Source organism: Crocuta crocuta, unplaced genomic scaffold (genome assembly GCF_008692635.1).
Source record: "Crocuta crocuta isolate KB4526 unplaced genomic scaffold, BGI_CrCroc_1.0 scaffold54, whole genome shotgun sequence".
NCBI classification, from domain to species: domain Eukaryota; kingdom Metazoa; phylum Chordata; class Mammalia; order Carnivora; family Hyaenidae; genus Crocuta; species Crocuta crocuta.
This window is the reverse complement of record NW_027530356.1, coordinates 4,442,833-4,463,438: the sequence shown is the minus strand read 5'-3', so window position 1 is coordinate 4,463,438 and position 20,606 is coordinate 4,442,833. Positions and strand designations below refer to the sequence as shown.

At 44.8% G+C, this 20,606-nt stretch overlaps 1 protein-coding gene and 1 long non-coding RNA gene across 2 annotated transcripts in view; one reads left to right on the top strand and one right to left on the bottom strand.

The window, feature by feature from the left end:
• Positions 1-20,606, bottom strand: part of LOC144233110 (uncharacterized) — a 126,999-nt gene that overhangs the window by 39,956 nt on the left and 66,437 nt on the right. The gene's annotated exons all lie outside the window — the stretch shown is intronic.
• The window catches only part of MINDY4B (MINDY family member 4B), a 36,710-nt gene that overhangs the window by 5,493 nt on the left and 10,611 nt on the right, over positions 1-20,606 (top strand). The window contains exons 4-10 of the mRNA XM_077765917.1: positions 5,990-6,109; positions 6,845-6,936; positions 9,655-9,820; positions 10,376-10,441; positions 14,774-14,844; positions 16,740-16,812; positions 17,412-17,573. Of these exons, the coding sequence (XP_077622043.1) occupies positions 5,990-6,109; positions 6,845-6,936; positions 9,655-9,820; positions 10,376-10,441; positions 14,774-14,844; positions 16,740-16,812; positions 17,412-17,573 (750 nt within the window). The remainder of the gene's footprint in view (positions 1-5,989; positions 6,110-6,844; positions 6,937-9,654; positions 9,821-10,375; positions 10,442-14,773; positions 14,845-16,739; positions 16,813-17,411; positions 17,574-20,606) is intronic.

Genomic DNA, 20,606 nt, shown 5'->3' with positions numbered 1-20,606 from the left:
CCTTCCTGCTTCAGGTCCCCACTCCTCCCTGCTTAGCCCCTCCAGGTCTTAGGGAGATACTGTTGCCAGCTGGGGCACCCTGCGCTGGCCACTGAGGTCTCCCCACCTGCAGTCCACATCTTTGTAAATAGTCCCTGTTTTAAACTTTCCTCAAGCTAATAATCCTGACTTGAGCATGCCGTCTGGTTCCTGCTGGGCCTCTTACCGTACAAGTTCAAAGGCTTGCACACGGGTGCTGGAGCTGCCATTTACAAGATACCTGAGCTCAGGCACGTAACTGCTCTGTGCCCCAAATCCCTTCACTGCAAAATGAAAGGGCCCCATTAGATTTTTAAAAATTCAGCAACTACTTATGGCGGCGAGCCTGCCATGTATCAGGCACTGCACCAGATGCTGANAAAAAAAAAAAAAAGACTTTGGATTTATTCCCATTATGTGGGCCAGATGATAGAGTGTCCTTTAAATAGCAGTAGCAGTAATTAAACACATCCTGGGATTTTGAGTTGCTGAGCCTTGGGATTCTGAATCCGTGGGTTCCAGGGAGGCAGTTTGGAAGCTTGACCAATTCTCACTGACGTTTTAGCAGTGCAGCTGCCTGGCAAATTACCGGAGCTACTGAATCCTAATACTCACTTGAGAATGCCTTTTGTTGTCAGTCTGCCTCTCTCTTCTCCCTCCCATGTCTGGGGTAGGGATGCATGGGATTTCCTGACGTGAGCAGGGAATCTGCTGAGAAAGGAGGGGGTGGGTGAGACACCCTACGAACCTTCTCTCTGTTCACCTCTTATTTCTCACTTTTTATTGTCCCGTTTCCTACACTGCAGCCTTCTGCCTTCTCCCGACTTAACATCTTACTGTGTGCGAATGACGGACGGGGCAGTTTCCCAACGTCCTGCACAACCAGGCCCTTCTCCAGAACCCAGCCTGGAACACAATCCTGTAGCCTCTTGTATCGGCCATCAATAAACAAACCCCTGGTGTATTTGCAATACCACCCAGCAGGATCGTATTAGAAAAATGTAATGGTGGGAGATCAAAATATTCTGGCGGAGACCCAGAGGAATGACACTCCAGTGGAGAATAGTAGGCAATGGGGTGGCTTTTTGGAAGTGGCAAGCACAGCTTGGTGCCCAGGCATAAGGCCTGGCCAAGGGCTGGACCTCAGTCCATGTTTGCTTAATCAATTCAATGTTCTGAATCAATTCACTGCTCTAGGACAATCCCCTAGGGATGCATCTCAGTAGCGGGCACTGGGTATCATCAGTGTGGCCCTTCACATGCACTCTACCCTTCTCCACCCTACTTTCTGCCAACACTGGCCTGTAGGGACTCCATCCACAGGGCTCCCTCNGGGTGGGGAGGGCCTGGAGGGAGAAAAGGGAAAGAAGTCAGGCTGTGCACAGCTGGCTAAGTCCCTCTCCTCTCCTGAAAGTTCTCTCCCGAGGACTCTGTCCTTCCTGCTTCAGGTCCCCACTCCTCCCTGCTTAGCCCCTCCAGGTCTTAGGGAGATACTGTTGCCAGCTGGGGCACCCTGCGCTGGCCACTGAGGTCTCCCCACCTGCAGTCNGTGGGGGGGTGGGGAGGGCCTGGAGGGAGAAAAGGGAAAGAAGTCAGGCTGTGCACAGCTGGCTAAGTCCCTCTCCTCTCCTGAAAGTTCTCTCCCGAGGACTCTGTCCTTCCTGCTTCAGGTCCCCACTCCTCCCTGCTTAGCCCCTCCAGGTCTTAGGGAGATACTGTTGCCAGCTGGGGCACCCTGCGCTGGCCACTGAGGTCTCCCCACCTGCAGTCCACATCTTTGTAAATAGTCCGTTTTAAACTTTCCTCAAGCTAATAATCCTGACTTGAGCATGCCGTCTGGTTCCTGCTGGGCCTCTTACCGTACAAGTTCAAAGGCTTGCACACGGGTGCTGGAGCTGCCATTTACAAGATACCTGAGCTCAGGCACGTAACTGCTCTGTGCCCCAAATCCCTTCACTGCAAAATGAAAGGGCCCCATTAGATTTTTAAAAATTCAGCAACTACTTATGGCGGCGAGCCTGCCATGTATCAGGCACTGCACCAGATGCTGAGGAATCCACGGTGAACATGATCAAGCCAAGAGTCTGACACTCCATTTGACAGCTAGGAGAGAAACGTTTCTTAGGTTTTGCTAACTCTAAAGTCTCGGATTCCATGATGAGCCGGTAATTTCTAAGGCAAGAAATGATTTCGAGAAGAAGCTTCAGAAAGAATTATTCTGCCTCAGGTTCGGGGTGGGGACAGGTGCACGGGTGGGAGAAGACAGGACGGGCAAGGCTGTCACAGGGAAAGTCTAAGCCCAGGGGCCAGAAACAAGGCAGTCAAGGTAAGGAAATGAAACACATCAGGACGAATGACCCAGGACCCCTGTCTTTGGGGGTGTATGTTTGTGTGAGTGTGCACGTGTGTGTGCACGTGTGTGAGCATGTGCATGTGTGCATGTGAGTGTGAGTGCATGAGTGTGTGTATTATCATCATCACAGCAATAACGAAAGAGCTACTCATTATAAATCCTGGGAAACTAACAAAGTGAAAAGAGAACAACTAAAAACGGTGCTTGTGTGAAATAATAATGATCATTATCATCCTTTATTAGGACTGTTTACCATTTGTGTCCAGTTACCAGGCAGCACAATGACACATGCATATCACTGAATATATGCCAGGCTAATCTTACAAATTATATTTGATATGAAAGTAAATGTTACATAGGCGAGATGAGTCACCGCTCCTGTCACACTGGCCACTGGGTCTGGCCTGAGAGCCCGCAGCCTCTCTGTTCTAAGCCTGTCAGCAGTGCATCTGGACAGTGACACTCCCTAAGCTGGAAGTGACATCCAGCAACCGAAGCAGGAGCTTGGTTTGGCTGACAGAGTTTTTTCATTGAATTTGAATTCTAAGCCTTCTTAGTCTCAACATTCTTAATCTGTCACATTTGTTCACGGCTTTCCCTCCCCTCCTCCTGCCCGGCTCTGGTCTTTTTTCCTCTGCGGTGGGACTTTGTTCCCTACAGCATTCCAGTGCAGACAGGCTGTGTTCCTAAAGGTAGAACAGCCTGCCTGCACTCAGCACTTAACGGTTCCAAAGCCCCTTTCCACGTCTTCTCATTCGATAATGGCCACGATGTGGATGGAGCAAGGGTTAACCTCCACTTCAGAATGAGCAAATGAAGTCTTAGAGAGGACGGGCAATCTGTCCAAGTTCATGTGGTCAGTGAGGAGCAGAACTGGGCTTCTCCACACTGGAGTGGGGAGTGCTCCGTCTTTCTTCTGTGCTGTGCTGCCTTGATGTCATTTTCAGTCCCCTGCTGGGGATGTCCTGGGTTGGCGGCTCATTGGCCATGATACACACCGAGTCTGTGTCTTCCGAGAACAGTCTCTACGCCCTTCTGCTCCCCCTCCTTCACTTGCTGTTGCCCTGAGACACCAGACAAATCAGTTTTCTTCAAGCGCCCTTTCTTCTGGGCCCTTGCTCACACTGAAATGCACCTGCCTCTCTTTCTTCATAGAGACAATCTTTTCTTTTGAGCGGGGAGCAGAGGTGGCCAGGAAAAAAGCTCCAGCCACAGAACCTGGCCCTGATCTGACAAGGGAGACCATTCCAGATGAACACTTCTCCTGCATCTGTTCTTGTTAGAAACCACTAGGCTCTGGATCAACTGGACTGATTGTTTCTTTTGTCCACGCTCTTCAGCTAGCTTTGAGCGCCTGAATATGATATTCAAAGGCCTCCAGGATCAGCCTCAAGGTACTTTCCAGTCTCAATGTCCACAGACTTCCTGCCCCGTGTTCCTAGAACATTCACACACACACACACACACACACACACACACACGCCACAGTCTCCTCATTCCTCTGAACCACTCCCTGTCTTTGGATGCTCTGGGTAATGTGTGTGTGTGTGTGTGTGTGTGTGTGTGTGTGTGTGTGTGTGTGTGTTTGCAGGTCTTCTCTGTCCAGCCTCCCCTCCATTATAGGCAATAGGTCATTGCGTCGTCTGTCCCAGAGTAAGGGATGTGCGCCTCTGCTAGATGGCTGCTCTAAGGGACATGTTATTAAGTGCCATTAAATAGACTGAGTCACCTTCTCCACTGAGTCCTTCTTCATGCTGGCAGGCCCTGAAGAAAGACTCTGTAAGGGGTGCACATGTTCACACCTCTTTAACACTTCCTACTTCTTTCTTAATTAAAAAGAATGCGAGCTCAGGCAAAGCTTTCATAGGCGACAGTTTCTAGCATAAGTCAATAACATTTTTTAGTTCCATTATTTTTTTTAAATATGGCAGGTGATTTTGATTCCCACTTAAAGATGTAACATGAAGTGTCCCTATTAAATAAATATTTTTTAAATTATAAAAGAGTAGCTCAAGCTAATGAAAAATATTAAACAGTGATTGGGACACAAAAAGAACAGCAACTGTAGGATGACACATACTTGTTTTTAAATGTTTATTTATTTTTAAGAGAAAGAGAAAAAAGAGACAGACAGAGGGTGTGTGGGAGCAGGCGAGGGGCAGAGAGGGAAGGGAGACAGAGGATCTGAAGTGTGCTCTGTGCTGACAGCAGAGAGCCTGACTCAGGGCTTGAACTCACAAACTGTGAGATCATGACTTGAGCCAAAGTCAGATACTTAACAGACTGAGCCACCCATGCATCCCAAGGATGACACATACTTAAAACTGGGGAAGCAGAGCCATAGTGTTGGAACGGACGCAAATTCCAGCAGTTTCTACCACTGGCTGACTGAGTCAAATACTTCTCTTTGGAAGGAGGTTAAGAGTACCATCTCAAAGAATTAAATTAACATAATGAATGTAAAGCACTTAAACCAGTGCCTGGTGCATAGAAAACACAATAAATGCTAGATGCCGTTGGCCAGCCTAGTTCAAATGCACCTCTTCCATGAAGTCTTCCTGAGTTCTTTAGTCAGAAATTCTCCTTCCTCTGTTCTCTCAAGGTACTTTGTACTTTGGAACGTCACACGTTCTATCTCGTACACAGTTGTGGGGTATTAAACTTTTTACATGTCTATATCCCACATGGGACCAAGCACATGCTAGGCAATTAATATGCCCCTGATTATGGATGGATTCCCTTTATATTCATGTACTTGGTTTGTTTTTTTCTGGGAAGCTCTAGAAGACCCTCTCCAACCTCAACATGCTATACAGTACCCAGGAAAACCTTAAAGATTCAGGGGCAACAGGACAGAGAATGCTTGTTTAGTATCATTTAAATCAATATTGTACTCAAGCTAGAAACCCAGAGTCCTGTCTGTTTCTCTTTCCTAGAGCAAGAGAGAAACACTCAAAGATGGGGGCGGGGCAGGTGCTGCAGAGTCATGGATGCAGATGGATATCCCCGGATACCCATGCCATGGATCATCAGGGACAAGAGGCACAGGGGCAGAGCAGCAGCCCGTGCTAGACTGCAAGGCATAAAGGAGAGATGGCTGGCAATGGAAAAGGAGACAGACACAAGGGGCAAAAATTGGATGGGGATAACAGAGTGCAAGGTTAACACACTAAGCCTTCAGGATAAAACAGTCTAAGGGTTGGGGCGCCTGGGTGGCTTAGTCGGTTAAGCGTCCGACTTTCGCTCAGGTCATGATCTCGCGGTTCGTGGGTTCGAGCCCCGCGTCGGGCTCTGTGCTGACTGCCAGCTCGGAGCCTGGAGCCTGTTTCAAAGTCTGTGACTCCCTCTCTCTCTGACCCTCCCCTGCTCACGCTGTCTCTCTCTCTCCTAGAAATAAATAAATTAAAAGAAAAAAAAAACAGTCTAAGGGAACCTGGTGTGAACCTTTTGCCCAAGACTTTACAATTATGAGAAAGGAATAGGGCACATGTAAACCAGGATGTAGGGAGGGGACAGGCCCGCCTCCACAATTCCACCACCTTCTGTAAGGTGGTGAACATGAAGAATGTGTCTAAGAAGAATTATCTTGGTTGAATCATTTCTTTCTTCTCTTCTCAGAAGTTACGGCAGAGCCTCTTTGGGAATACCATCCATGTCTTCAGCTATGACTGGAAAAAGGCCCATTTCAGGTTCCATGAGCCTTTTTCTGACCTGGCTTTCACTTTGGAAGTGGGAAAGGTAATAGTAGGCAAACATTAAAAAAAAAAAAAAATCCTAATCCCATACTCCCTATCCAAGTTTCCTTCCATCTTCATCCATATGAATGTATGTTTTCATTACAATCATTTGTCAAAGTATGTTTAATGACATTTAACATTTAGCCTTAAATGATACGAGACTGTTTAAAATTACAGCTTACTGTCAGGGTTAGAGGAAAGTCTCACTCCTTCCCTGCCACCACACACCCTGCCCTCCTCCCAAATTCTAGTTTTCTGGCTCTTCCCTCCAAGTCCTAAGGCAGGAGGAGTTAGAAGTCAGGAGGAGATCCAGAGGCTTCTTTCTGGCTTGCTTACAATCTCAGTAATTCAGGTCATCAATTACCAGTCACACAGAATTTCAAGGACTAGCCAACAAGTTCTTTACATCCTGCAAATCCAACTTTGCCATGAAGCAGGAGCACAGCGGAGGTAGGGTGGAGGAGGACACACATCCCCAGGTACCGGTCTACTGGAGCTGGTCAGTGTAGACTGCTGCCTAGCCATGGCATCTGACTAAACCAATGTATACAGTACAGTGTCCCTCCCCTAAGCCAAGGCGATGCTGCATATACCAGGAGGGAAAGAGCTGCAGAGAACAGGTCACATCCATCTCCAAGAGTTCTCCTCTGTCATATTGGTCCCAAGAGGTTCCATTATGGTTGTACAGCCCGGCTCCCAGCCTCACACACCTCATTATTCATCTTCCCCATTTCAGGGAGGTGCCCGAAGCATTCAGATGGCAGTACAAGGATTCATCATCAAAGACTTGTTGTTCACAAGGAAGGGAAAGGACTGTAACTTTCACAGGTAAGAGGCCTAGAAGTACTTCTTAGACACATTCCTCATTTCACAAGAACCTTTATGTGCCCAACAGTCATTATAGAAAATCCCCTGGGTGACTTCAGGAAGGGGACTTGCCTCACGAGACGAAAATGGCTCTGCTTCTCCCAGAGGGACTCGATTTTATGACTGGGGGGACTTTCCTGGAGTCACTCTCAATGTTTGGTTGCAGGAATAATGTTGACAGTTTTTATAATCCATTGCAGAAACTTCCAGTCAGCTAAAATGATGCACCAGGTTTCAGATGGGCTTACTTGAAAATATCTGATGGGAAGCCCCAAACTAAGAATTTCAAGGAAGAACAAAAGGGGTGATTTTTTTTTTTTTAATTTTAATGCTTTTTATTTATTTCTGAGAGAGAGAGAGAGAAAGACAGCATGAGCAGGGGAGGGTCAGAGAGAGGGAGACAGAATCTGAAACAGGCTCCAGGATCTGAGCTAGCTGTCAGCACAGAGCCCGATGCGGGGCTTGAACCCACGATCCATGAGATCATGACCTGAGCCGAAGTCGGACGCTTATCCGACTGAGCCACCCAGGCGCCCCAAAAAGGAGTGATTTTTAAAAACCCTGATAAACGAAGGATTAATTCTCCTAACAAACGCTAACAAAGTACAGTGCTTGGCAGTTGCCTATTTAAGAAAATCAGTTCAAAGTATTTACTTAGGAGTCAACAAGTCCCTCTCATATGCAAAGCTCTATGCTTGATATTAGAAAAATATAAATAAGTAAAGGTACATATCTATCCTCAGCAGGGTAAATTATCATTCAAAACAGGAACTAAATGTGTAATTTGTTCTAAGATCATGAATTGCCAGTTTCCTGAAAAGCAGAGTCAGAGATGGGAATTCTTTATGTAAGTGATTTATTAAGGGAATGCCCTGTTGGAGAGAAACAAAATTTTTTTTTTACCCTTCTAGCTTCTTTGGTTAGTCTAATAACTAACTTTACATAAGATAGATTAACAGGAGAATAACAGACACAAGCTTAATAACATGTACACCTCTTGTATACATGGGAGAGACCCAGGAAAACTGTTAATTCCCCTAAATAGCCAAAGGCGTCATGTTAACTACCATCTTTAACTAAAGACAAAAGAAGATGCTGGGGGTGGAGAGTCAGTTTTGGGAGGTTACCAGGAAAAGCACAGTGAACAGGGTAAGATTCTTATGCAGATTAAGCCTGTGCCTTCTCCACCGATGGGAATTTCTAGAGATTTAGAGCCATCCCCTTCTTCTCCCGAGGGACATACCCTTACAAATGGAAATTTCCCTTATAATGTCTTTTACAAAAGGGTAACTCCTATTGAGTTTTTGGACCTTCTCTTGAGTCTGTAGTTTTTAAAAAATAACCGGCTTAAAATAATCCACATGCCAATGTGGCATATCTTAGGCTGTCAAGATTTGCTCCCCTTCAGGCCTCAGAAGAAACCTGTAAGAGTGAAGGAAAAGGAGGGAAGTAGAAACTGAAGAAGAATGTGCTTTCCAGTGATGCCCAGCCTCAGCCTGACCCCATGAGAGCTCTGAAGCCTCAGCTGTCCCGTCTTCAAAGAACAAAGCGGGGCCTTTGTACTTCCCACCGCAGTCAGACATGGGCTTTGACCTACTCCATGAAGCCTTTCCCAACCTTCTCAGTCCCAAGTTCTGCCTCCTTCTGTACTCTTCCTAGCGCTTTGTTTTATTCTCCTCCACCTCCTCATACGAGGGTTTTGGAGTATGGGGCTCCTTGTTACTCATTTCCGCATTGCCACGGAGCTAGCGGGACCATAGAAATCATTGCTGAATGATTTCATTCACCCCTATCACGTGTTTCTCCATTGGGACAACAGTTGTCAGTATTTAATATTGAGGAAACGAGCAGAGTAAAGGTCTACACGTAAAGATTGGCTCCCGTTTCCTGGGAGATCCTGAAAGACTAGGATGCCTCCAGAGAGTGTAATGCTTGAGAGCAAGGAGTCAGGATCCAGCCTGCCTGATTTCAAATCACCGCTCTACCACTTTCAAGGTGAATGACGGGGGGGGCAACTCCTCAGCCCCTCTTTCTTTCTTCATCTTCAAAATGGCAGTAACGGAAGTATCTAACTCACAGGGTTGTTGTGAGGATTAGATGAGGTGACGTGTATGAAGTGTTTAGAGCAATGCCGGGTGAGCGTCAGCTGCAAGTGAGGCCGGGCAACATGAAGCGGGTCCCCAGTGCTGCGTGGGACAGACATGACGGGGCAGCACGGACGCAGCAAGCACATTAAAGGCAGACAAGGGCATGAGAAAAGGCAGGCACGGAGGTGCAATATAGAAAGTACGTTCAGGGGACTGGTCCGTTTGCACAATGGAAACCTGGGAGATAACACCAGAAGGACCGTCTGGGGCTGCACTTGCAAAGGGCTTGTGTTATTTGGGTCGGTCTCTGCTGGAGTGCAGGCAAGGGGACGGCAGTGGGGGCACCAGAGGAGTGATAACTCCCTGGGGCTGGCTAAGATCACCACGAGAAATAATACGCTGCTGTGAGGACGCCACTGCCAGTGACAGAATGTAGGCAAGGCCCTCTGCGACCTTCTCATGGTGTAGGGTGATGAAGGAACCGAAGAGACCCATCTGGTATTCAGAAGGGGTCTTAAAATTGGAGGCACCTCACAATCAGCTAGGCGACTGTCCCTGCTAGTGTTTTCCTACCCGACCTCCTGCATTGCAGCTCGTGTACAATCAGCAAGCGGGAGCAAGCGCAAGCCCTGGCTGCGGCACTGGCTGGCATCCTGTGGGCTTTGGGAGAAGCTGAGAAGGCCACCGTCTGTCTTGTCACTGAGGACACTTATGTCACCTCCAATCCTGACTACTGGGGAGACGATTTCACCGAGCGGGTGAGTGCACCCCTGCCAGATAAAGGGCCAGTGAACCCCGAGAGTATTCTAGACCCAACAGGGAAATGAAGGTGGAGTCCCATCGATGCTCCCAGGAGGATCTGAGGTGGCCAAAGGCATCTTCCAAAGAGGTAAGCACCAAGGGTTGGAAGTGATCCAAGCAGCCTAAATGAAGAATCCTGCTGTGAATTTTTCCTTCCAGAATTTACCATGATCAAGAGTATCCCAGACCTGAAATCATTACAAAATGCATTTCTATATCCACTATCTTAAACATCGCTGAATTTTACCTATTAGGAAAAAATATGTTTATGGTTTTACTGCTCAAGACATCATATTGGTTTAAAACTAAGGACTGTGAAAGTGAGGCCGATAGCCATCCACTTTTACCATGTATGTTTTGCATGGCCTTGTGTAAGATTATCTGTCAGGTTTCAGCAAAGTGACTTTGCAATGAAACAAAAAGCTCCCTTGAGGAAATAACAGTAAGTTGACATCTTATAGATGTCGCTTTCATCTTCCTTTTCATTTTTATCTTCTATTCCTGATTTATAGCTCCAGCTGTTTGAACTTCTAGAGAAAGAAGCCACTGAGAAATTCATCTATGATCATTTACAATGTGTAAGTGTTTAAGTGTTGAGATAATCCCTTTATGTTGAACTGATCTTACAGGAAATCTTCTTTCTTTTACAAAGTGTATTTCTAATGATGCTTATTAAGAAAACCAGGTCATTTTGAGAGCTAAGAAAGGGCCGAATGAGAGAAAGAGAAGCCCGCCTCTCCGTCCCCACAACCTAAAAAGAGGCCAGATCACACACAGGCCACTCACAATTGCCTCTTTATCCTTGGCTAATCAAACCCAGAGAATAATACTATAGAGGGCATATGCCAAGATTTCTTTTGTGGGAAGAGAATATGTCAAAGCAGTCTTGCCTCATCTAATGGATAAAACACAAAAATGCTAGACAACTAAGGCCTTCGTCTAAATTGCCAAAATGACCGTTCGCACTGGCTCCAAGGAAATGACTTCTAGTCTGAGAAAAGTGGCCCTGTTTCACCTCTTCTATCAGCACCTTCCACACAATGTCCCCCTGGCAATAATTCTTCCCCCCCTCTGAGGACAATGTTGGTGGAATATCTAAGGTGCTTTTTAAAGATTCCTTTGCAGAGAAAGGAATGAAAGCTGATTTCTAAAGAATCAGAACCCTACAAGGTAAAAGAAGAGGACAATTAGTGTATGAAGCCATACAATGGTGGATTATATAGAAGGCAGAAATATGATCCATGAAACTCACTGCTCCGTTCCTCCCAAAGGCTATAGAGGTAGGAGACTTGGGCACGAGTTCTCAGCCACACATTGGCCATACGATCTTGATTAAACGAGTTACCCCAGGCCTACCTCCCCCACCATCTCACAGGTCTGTGTGGTAGGCAGAAGAAAGCCCCCTCCCCCGCACTGCCCCACGAGGATGTCCATACCCTGCCCTATGAATTTTATGCTTCATAGCAAATGAGAATTAAGGTTGCTAAATCAGTTGACTTTACTTCATTTTTTTAATTTAAATTCGTGTTATTTAAGTATAGGTGACATACAATGTTATATTAATTTCAGGTGCACAAGATAATGATTCAGCAACTCTGTACATTACCCAATGCTTTAAAACAGGGCATGTGTTCCGTGTTACTCAGAAGGGCCCCAAGTAGTCACAAGGGTCCTTAAGTGTGGAAGAGGAAGACAGAAGCGGAAGCCAGAGTGTATGATGTGAGAAAAGTGTCGCCTGCTGTTGCTGGCTTTGAAGACGGAAGTAAGGGGGACAGGCCACTGGAAGCTCTAACAGGCAAGGAGACAGAGCCTCTAGCAGGCCAGGTGACAGCTCCCTTATGGCTCAGTAAGATCCATTTTGGACTTTTGATCTCCAGAATTATAAGATAGTAAATTTGTATTCTTTTTTGTTTTGTTTTTAAATTTTATGAAGTTCTAAATTGTAATTCCAGTATAGTTAACATACAGTGTTATATTAGTTTCAAAATTTATATTACTTAAGGTACTAAATTTATGTCTATTTTATAATATATATTTTAATATAAATGCATAATTAACATAATATAAATTACATAGAATATAAATTTATAATAAAACCCGTATAATGGATTTTAAATACCTGACATGAAATATTAAATTAGAAGCCCTTCTCAGGGACTTTGTTGTGGGCAGAAGATGTTTAGTGGGGTTACGCAGATAGAGAGGACCAAGTAAGAAATGAGCCTTCCAGCAAAAAGAGGCAAACTCTTTCCTTTCTGTCTTCTGTCTCCTCAACTCAAACCTGGGGCAAGTCTGCTTCAAAAGGAAGGCCCCCACATCTGCAAGGGATTCCTAAGTGTAGCCAGAGTTGAGAATCAGAGGATCAGAGCTGAAACTACACAGGCTTTTTCTATCAAAGGCTAAGAAGAGTCAAGCTGGAAGAAGTCATAAAGGCCCTAAGCAGAGGCTGACTGTGTGGCGTGGGTGAGCCTGATGCAAGAGCTACCGTGTCAAACAGACCCATGCTGACTATTGCCATAGCCTCTATGGGAAAGTGCTGGCACCATTTCCTTAGCGTTGGGGGAACTTGATGGCATGTTCCATCAAAGGCACTTGATACTCTTCTCAAGGGCACCTCTGAGCAGGGACTGCACGTTATGATTTGCTTTGCCAAACCTTTACCACACCCACTCACTATCAAAATGCACCAGAACTATGTCCCAATCCTGTGTCTCATCTTAAGACAGAAATTCCAAGACAGAGGTCTGAGAGCTACATGTGGATAATAGTAGAGCTATTGTTATGGGTTGAATTTCATCCCCCCAAAAGATATGTTCAAGTCCTAACCCCCAGTGCCTGTGAATGGGATCTTAGTTGGAAAAGAGGTCTTTGCAAATGTTATCAAGTCAAGAAGAAGCCATGCTGGATTAGGGTCGGCCCTAATGCAGTGACTGGCCCCTTTACAAGAGGAAGGAAATTTGGACACAGACACAGTCATGTGGAGAGGACTCCATGATGTGATGTGCCCTACAAGCCAAAGCACTCCATGGATTGCCAGGACCCCCCAAAGCTAGAAGATACAAGGAAGGCTCCTTCCCTTCTGCCTTCAGGGAAAGTACGGCCATGCTCTGACACCTTGACTTCAGACATCTAGCCTCCAGAACTGTGACAGCATACATTTCTACTGTTTCAAGCAATTCACCTCTGTGGTACCTTGTTACGGCAGCCCTAGGAAACCGATACACCTATCATATGGGATCTGCAGCATGGGTTCACACAGGGCCGTATTTTTACACATTTGACTCAGCCACTCTTCAAAAACAATCAGGAAAGTCCACATAAAAACCTGGATTTTTAGCTTTTTCCCCCCAAAATAAGAAACCCTGGCTCCACTAGACCTATATGCTGTCATGTCCTCAGTCAGCTGACATGGGGGCAGCGACTTCCATTGGACAAGTTGTGATAGGCTGAATGATGCTTTCTATCTGGTAAAGGGACTCTGAAGGTGTGATTAAGTTAAAGGCCTTGAAACAGGGAGATTATCTTGAATTTTCCCTGGGGGGGGGTAAATTAATAATAAGAGTCTTATAAGGAAAAAGTGGATGACAGGAGAGAGAAAGCGGTGTGACAAGGGGAAGCAGAGGGAGAAGAGGGGTTGCCAGGTAGGGTCACAGTTCGGGGTCATGAACCAAGGATAAGGATGGCTTCTAGAAACTGGAAGAGGAAATGAAGAGCCTCACCCACAAAGCCTGCAGAAGAAACAGGGGCTTGCCAGCAGTTTGAATCAGATTCAAGAAGTGACACCCATGTTGGGACTTCAAAGCTCCAAATGTGTAAGACAATGAATTCGTGTTGTTCTATGCCACCAAGTTTGTGGTAATTTGTTACGGCAGCAACCGGAAACAAATATACCGGTGACCCCGGTTTGCCTCAGAACCCACCTCTCCTCATTTCTCGCACTCTGTGGCGTACCCATTTGGGTTCCTGTCTGATGCCCATTGCATTGGAATTTGCTCCTGCCTGAGGGTCCTGCCCCCACCAGGTCACGGAGAGCGACGGGGACAGATTAATCCATAAAAGGGAAAGCACCTGCACGTTAGCAGAAGCCTTCCTGATACAATGCCTTTAAAGGAGATGCTTTAACCCTGGGAACCTGGAAAGCCAGCCAAGGAGTTTCTCTTCAGCAGGCAGGAATATTCACACAAAGCTAAGACCTACTGCCTGAATGCTAGTTGGGCAATTTGGATTTGATCCTGGAGATCACAGGGCATTTCTGGAAACTCTTGAGCAGAAAAAATAGCCTTGCCAAGAAAAGAGAGAGGGGAGAAGTGCTTTAAAAAGGGACAGATAATAATTTTGCTGTGGTTCTAGCATGTTCCAAGAACTAAGGTAGGTACTGTGCATTATTTCATTTAACTTTTGCCACAAAGCTGCAATTTATCTGAAATTGCAGAAGAGGTGATTGAAACTCAAACATGTTAGTACCTAGGAGTCATGGTAGAATTCGTTTTGAACCTAGATCTGGGTAACTCCAAAGGTATTTCTATAAAGCAATGAGGAGGGAGGGATGCCCCGACCAAGGAGAGGCTGGGAAGGGGGCCAGCCAAGAGCACATCAAGGGCCTGAGCTAGGATGGATGCTGGAAAAATGGAGAGGAAAGATACACTACATCTTGGCCATGATTTGAAGACAATCATGTGATAGAAGTGGAGGAAAGAAAAATAGGTCGAAAAGCAAGAGAATGACAGTGCCAAGGGCAGACCTTGAACGAGGAAGACAAATGCATCCGAGAGTGAAGACGGCCTCGGGACGCTGTCCTATCAGCAGCTAGACAACAATCTTCTTAGGCTATAAATCCTTGAATTCATGCCTGGAGATATACATACACACTGCTTTTAGGTAAACATGCGTTTGTTTTGTCCCCCAAATAGTTCCAAGAGGAAGGAAGCCACGGGGTCATCCTGTTTCTTTACAGCATGATCTGCTCCAGAACATTTGAAAGGTAAATTCAGCAAATATTTGCACCGGTATTTCCTATAGCTCAGCGATCCCAAAAGCAGTATACTCTTGCATCAGAAAATATTTTCATGCCCTATTGGAAACCTGAGCACAGTTTTCTCCTAGTGGATGCTCTTCTCTTGATTCTTCCTTTTCTGTAGTGTCAGTTTGGCCATATTAACAGGTGAGTGGATGTGATCGGAAAGGTTTGAATCTGCTTTTCTAGTACAGGGGTGGCTTCTTTCTACTTGTGATTATAAATACTGACAGATAAAACACCCAAACGTATTTGTATAGTTTTCATAATAAAAGTATTTTATTATTTACATGCACAATAAAATATACCCACAGGTATATATCTTGTTTCTGTGATATGCAAAGCTCCGTTCTTGGCACAGTGAAAAACACAAATGAAAGAAAAGATGGCCTGACTTCCATCAGGGTCCAGTCTGGGAAAGACAGGAGATATATAAAGAGATACTGGACATGTCACAGATGGTATATAATGTACCAAATGAGGTGCAAAGACAAGGAGTCTAGGAGATTCCAGAGGAGGAAGTGTCACCAGTAGATAGACTAATCAAGGAAGGCTTCTCAGAAGAAGTGTACTTTCTTCTGGGCTCTGAAAGGAAGATGACCTTTCAGAGAATCAGAGAGAGATAGAGAGTCTCTAGAAAGGAGGAGTTAAAAGCCCTGAAGCAAAAATCTCCTAACACTTGTCTTTTGCATAACATCATCACATTTTCGTGGTCTGCATTATTATTTGCTTAACAGTTTTCTTTAGATCAACACAAATTTAAATATTAACTTCTTCCTAAACATTAATATCTGTTTAATCATGTATTTTCTGTGCTCAAGAAGAATGTGTTAAGCACATCCACTATATGGTGTTTTACATGCTTATATCTATACCACCTAAAGTGATGCCACATTTAGGACAATGCTCCCTTGAATTGTAGCTGATGCCACCAAGGCACTCACCATGCTTGACCCAAGCTTTTAGTTCTTATTCAAGAAGGGCATGACTCAAGGGGTGGCTCAGTTGGTTAAGCCTATGACTCTTGGTTTCAGCTCAGGTCATGATGTCACAGTCTATGAGTCTGAGCCCTACATCAGGCTCTGCACTGACAATGTGGATGCCACTTGGGATTCTCTCTTTCTCCCTTTCTCTCAGCCCCTCCTGCATGCTCTCTCTCTCTCTCTTTCTCTCTCTGTCTCTGTCTCTCAAAATAAATAAATAAGCTTAAAAAGCTTAAAAATTTTTTTAAATAAAAGAAGGGCATGGCTTCAGTCCTCTGAAGAGGTTCGTTCAAGAACACATTACAGCTCATCTACCAGTACTCAGCACCTGTCCCTGGGCAAGACCAAGAGCCACATTCTGCCTGGACTTTCTATTGTCTGAGGTGGGACCCCAAGCCCTGGTCCCTGGTGAAATAGTAGAGGCAGCCCTTCTGCAGTCAAGAAATGGGCTTAACCCCCAAACTAGTATTTTCCACTTGAGCAGTCCGTTCAACTCTGTCTTGAGCTAGCGCTCTCTAAAGCGGTCATGTGTCACTACCCTAAGCCAAGTGTCCCTTGTCACTCAGAGCAAACAATTTCTCCACTGAGCCCAGCACCCACCCAGAGCACACACACCGGGATCCTAATGTGTGAGATCTGTCACTTCGCCCTTCCCCCTCACCACCTGTCAGCGGCTTCCCCCACTGTATCCACAGCTTTTCCCATCATCTCTGCAGCCTAGGTCCTAGAAGCCTTTCTGGTGATGGAAAGGTGCAAGGCACATGGGAGGGACAGGGACGAGGCAAATCCAGTGTGGGGAGGTGGAGGGAGGAAAGGCTGCGGGTTCCTGGTGCGGTCATTGTCTCTGACCGGAGGCTGATGGCACCTTGCATTCTGCAGGCTTCAGAAGGACCTAGATGCCTCTACCACTCATCTGCTTCAACCAAGTGCTGGGGGCTTCCGGTGCAGGCAGGTAGGTTGAGAAACTTTGTCTTTCTATTATAGGATCCGAATGAGACTTTTTTTTTTTCAATTAAGCATGTTCTCTCCTGAAGTGGAGAGTGGTTGAGTTATATGAAAGGCTGAGAAGATGCTAACATGGGTTTGTTAACAGAATCTATGTTTCCATTTCCATTACAGTCTTTCCAGTTTCCCTCTGAGCCCCACATTCCTGATGTTCTACAGACCTGTCAGGAAATATCTTGACAGGACCCACCAGGAATCCCTAATCATGGAAAGAAAAGTACTATAAAAACATCTTAGCTTATTGCTTCTTAAACCACAATGATGGAAACCAGAGTTTATGAGAAATGTAAAGGGAGGGCGGGCAGTCAGATCTAAGTGGGGCACATGGGGAGTTACGTTGCACGGCTCCAGAAATAAAGTCAATACACTCTGTTTCAACCCTACCAAACGTTGACAACATGTTTTTCGTGAATTACGTATTATGTGATTTCATTCTTTTAAGTAAAACCGGTGATCTTTCAGTGAATAATTAAAAGAAAAAAAGAACTTAAGTCCTTTTGTCATTGCTACCCTAAAATATAAGTATTTGTAAAATGTGTTGTCTAGGCAGTTTTGAACATGATTTTAACTGGAAGAGCAAGTCCAAATGTCTTTAATGGCTGTCAGAAAGGAAAGAGTCAAGAAATATTACATGGGGTCCTGACCCGCAGTGATGTCGGATATTTGCGATGGGGTAAGGATACCTCAGAGGGTGACAGGCTTTCACAGGTGAGTGTGTTTTGATTCTCAACCACACAACCAGCGTGTCAATATTTTGTCAATATTTTTAGGGTCGATTTTAAGGCAATGAAAATCTGAGCTAACTTTGCCCACCCACCATATACATGTACACAGAATGACTTTCAGAGTCTAAATGTAAATATCTAAGTTTGCTGTACTTGCATCATATTTTATTTTATATATTTTATGCATATAGAGGACAGGTTAGATCATATAAGTAATATGCAAATAATTTTTTGAAAAACAGTACTTGAAATATAAAGGGAGAAAGGGAAAGTCCCCTTTATCCCCACCCAGCTTCAGGCCTCCTTCTCAGAAATCAATACTGTCAGTAGCTGGTGGGTATCTTCCTAATCCTGCATTTATGCAAATGAATGCATATTTTCTATATATTGCTTAAAGCTTTAAAAAAAAAATCACTGGGGTAAAAAAAGGGGCTCCCCCTCAGGAAACTCTTCTCAAAAAGACTGCCAACTCAGGGGATTGACAATCTCTAACAATCAGAAAGTAGAATGTGCTGCTGAAAAACATAGTCAGAGAATTAAGATGTGATTCTGTAAAAACAAACAGGAGAGAGGGGGAGAAAGCAAATATACTCACCCCAAACCACAAATCAGAGATGCTTCTGTGATATTTTCGCAAAGATCTTCATCCTAAAGCCCAGAGAAGGCAACGCAGGTGCTGTGAAAAGCACCACTTCTCTGGAGCGGCCATGAAATTAACTAGGATGTAATCCAGTAAGACAGTGACAAACGTCCCCCAACCTCTCCCAATCACCAGCACTGAACGAGGGCCCTGCTGCTCAGTGCCTGTCTGTCCTGCACTCTCCCAGGTCAACTCAAAATCTCTTTTGTGTGCACAGGACTCCACGCTTTATAAGATCCTTTTATATCCAAGCTTCACTCGTCTTTCCTGCTACTGTTGGCTCCAGCCGCAATGCCTTATTCATGAATCCACATCTCGTTACACCTACAAAATCATGTGTCTGATGGCATCAGAAAAAGTAGAGTTTGACCATAGCAGAATTAAGTACATTTTGTATACAGGCGTGCTTAAAAGTTTGCTTATTATTCCTTGAGCTTGAAATCTAGGCCCAGCATAGAAAATGGAGAAGTGACAGATAAGCTAAAAGTAAAAGAAATGAACCCAATCCCATCACCCAGGGGTCAGTCCTTTCAGAAACGCTTCCTTCTCTTTTTCTTTCTTATATAAGTATGTTCTATCCTACTCTTCTGAAATCTGCTTTTCTCATTTAACACAGATATCTGTACAGTCAATGAATGTATGCCCTTCATTATATTTAATGGATGCAAAGAGAGTTCTACCATATGAATGTGAGAGGCCATACTTTGAATATACCCTGGACAGAGATGGGATTTGTTATTGTTATAAAACCCTAATCACTCAGTCCCAGATAATCTAGAAGTTCCTCTTAGAATTTGATGCGTATAATAAATAGAAAAACTAAGCCACAAATAAGGGACTTGCAGATTTCATTTTATGTATATTTCTTCTTTTTCAACCACACATGGTCCCTTGATGTCCATGGTCAAGCACTCTGTACCCATCCTAGCCTGAGAAGATGCCAAGACTTAGTTTGGAGGAAAATGGAGTAATTTTACTGCTTTGTCTACTATTACAAAGCTTTTCCTGCTATTTCACTATATTCTCCTGATAAACTACAAGATTTAAAACAGTGTTTCTCACATTACAGTCCTTTGAGTAGGTAATTCACAGCTTTGTCATATTTCCACACCTGCTCTACACTCTGCTATTACTTGATTAATATTTTTCTTTAAATCAACTCATGTAAAAAATGTAAATGTTACCTTTTCTGCAGCAAGGTTATACAAGCACGGACTTGACATATGATTTTTTTTTCAACATATATTTAAATAAATATTTTTAAAAAATATTTTTTAACATTTATTTATTTGTTTTTAAATACTTTTAAAATTTAATTTTGAAAGAGAGAGACAGAATGTGAGCAGAGGAAGGGCAGAAAGAGACGGAAACACAGAATCTGAAGGAGGCTCCAGGCTCAGAGCTGTCAGCACAGAGCCCGATGTGGGGCCCAAACTCACAAACTGTGAGATCATGACCTGAGCTGAAGTCAGCCGCTTAATCAATTGAGCCACCCAGGAGCCCCAATAAATAAATGTGTATTTGTGTGTGTGTGTGTGTGTGTGTGTGTGTGTGTGTGTGAGAGAGAGAGAGACAGAGAGACAGAGAGAGACAGAGAGAGACAGAGAGAAAGAGAGAAAGCATGAGCGGGGAGGGGCAGAGAGAGAGGAGGATACAGGATACAGGATCCCAAGCAGGCTCTGCTTTGACAGCAGGGAGCCGATGAGGGGCTTGAACCCATGAACTGTGAGATCATAACCTGAGCTGACTGGACGCTTAACCTACTGAGCCACCCAGCACCCCAAGATGTTTTGTTTTAAAGCTCATCCCTGTGACACTAAATCTCCTGCCACAGGCCACCAATCGGCACTTTGTGCCACACTTTGCAAACCTAGTATAAAAGTGAAGGAGTTTCTGTAACACGTAGGAAACAGTCCCGACTAGAAAACCAGGAGACTGTCTTGGAGGCTCTGCTCTGCTACTCACAGGGGTGTTGCTTGGACCAGTCACTTAACCTCTCTAAGCCCGTTTCCTCATCTCACACTAGAGTCCCGACACCTGCTCTGCAACCACAGGCTGACATGGAGAGCAAACAAAATCACGAATGCCAAAGCCTGTTGGAAAGGCAAAATGGCGTACACGCATAGAAATTAATAATAGGTGATAAATGATACCTATAGTGCTTTATTTGGCCACATTCACTCATCATCTCCTTATTGTGAAGCTCTGTGTCCAAATACAGTGATGAGTCCTATGCATGCCAGTACCTATACATACACTGATTACTTGGGGAAGGATATAGGCAATAAATGCTAGAGAACAGTGATCTCAACACTGGCTGCACATTGAAATCACCTGGAGAGTTTGGTTTTTTAACCGACTTTATTTTTTTGAGCA